The sequence below is a fragment of the Mastomys coucha genome, unplaced genomic scaffold (genome assembly GCF_008632895.1).
Source record: "Mastomys coucha isolate ucsf_1 unplaced genomic scaffold, UCSF_Mcou_1 pScaffold15, whole genome shotgun sequence".
NCBI lineage: Eukaryota > Metazoa > Chordata > Mammalia > Rodentia > Muridae > Mastomys > Mastomys coucha.
This window is the reverse complement of record NW_022196897.1, coordinates 139,707,822-139,708,867: the sequence shown is the minus strand read 5'-3', so window position 1 is coordinate 139,708,867 and position 1,046 is coordinate 139,707,822. Positions and strand designations below refer to the sequence as shown.

Here is a 1,046-nt window from a genome sequence, read left to right as displayed (position 1 = left end):
AAAAAAAAAAAAAAAAGAAAGTGGAGTGACAATTGCCCAATCACTCTGGAAAGCCATAGAGGATGACAGAGAACATGGTGGGCTGAGAACAGTTCTGCACATAGTAGGGCCTCACACAGTTCTCTAATCCCTTAAAAGAATTCCACAGCCATGGCCTCAGACAGGATTTTTGCCCCATCTTACAGACTTAGGAAATGTAAACCACATTGCCCAAGACCTACAGCAGTAAGGGTCCACCTTCTCCCAGACATCCTGCCCATAACCTTGCTACGTCTCCAGGACTTCTACAGGACATCTTGCAACATGCACTTGAAAGCTCACAACAGTCCCAAAGGGTAGGGGTGACTTTGTGTCTCAGAGCTTTCTCACAGTACAGCGACTGTGTCATCCTATTTGGGGCCATCCACAGCCTCCGAAGGTGACAGAGGTGTCCAAAGACCACCTGTCATTTGCCAATGATGCATGGCCTGTGTTTTCTGCCCTCTCAGCAAAAAATGACTCAAAAAATAATGAAGATGATTCAAGGTGATTACATTGAAAAGCCAGACTTTGCCCTGAAGTCCATAGGTGAGTGACCTGCCTCCCCCATTGTCCCCCCCAACAGACCTATCGCAGAAACCCCTCATAACACATAGTAACATGCTGCTACTCTTGTGAAGTGCCACTTTGAAACTGACCACGGCTTCCACCTGGCTTCCTGATGCAGTTTCCCTCCTCTGATGGGGTCTGGGTGAGGGGGGGGTGGGGTAACAGGAATCCATGGCAGTCAGAACTTGGCTCCAGACGGAATTAGAAAAGGTGGCTAGGGAAGAGGAGACCCCTTTCCTTGGGAGGCGTTTGGGTCGAGACCTAATGAAGAAGGAAAGACGTTCCAGCCAGGAGAACGAACCTGTAAGTTGCCCGTGGGATGGGGCTAAAAGAATCTTGGAATGCTTGAGAGCGGGATTTGGGGCCCAACCAGCAACACCGGCTGACCCAGGCACCTCAGACCTCAATGAAATGTGAGATCCCAGGGAAGAGTGCCTCTGCAGAAACACCATTTTTCA

At 49.5% G+C, this 1,046-nt stretch overlaps 1 protein-coding gene across 1 annotated transcript in view; it reads left to right on the top strand.

The window, feature by feature from the left end:
- Sun5 (Sad1 and UNC84 domain containing 5) overlaps positions 1 to 1,046 on the top strand; it is a 14,557-nt gene that overhangs the window by 9,670 nt on the left and 3,841 nt on the right. Inside the window, exon 9 of the mRNA XM_031372358.1 lies at positions 489 to 567. Within this exon, the coding sequence (XP_031228218.1) occupies positions 489 to 567 (79 nt within the window). The remainder of the gene's footprint in view (positions 1 to 488; positions 568 to 1,046) is intronic.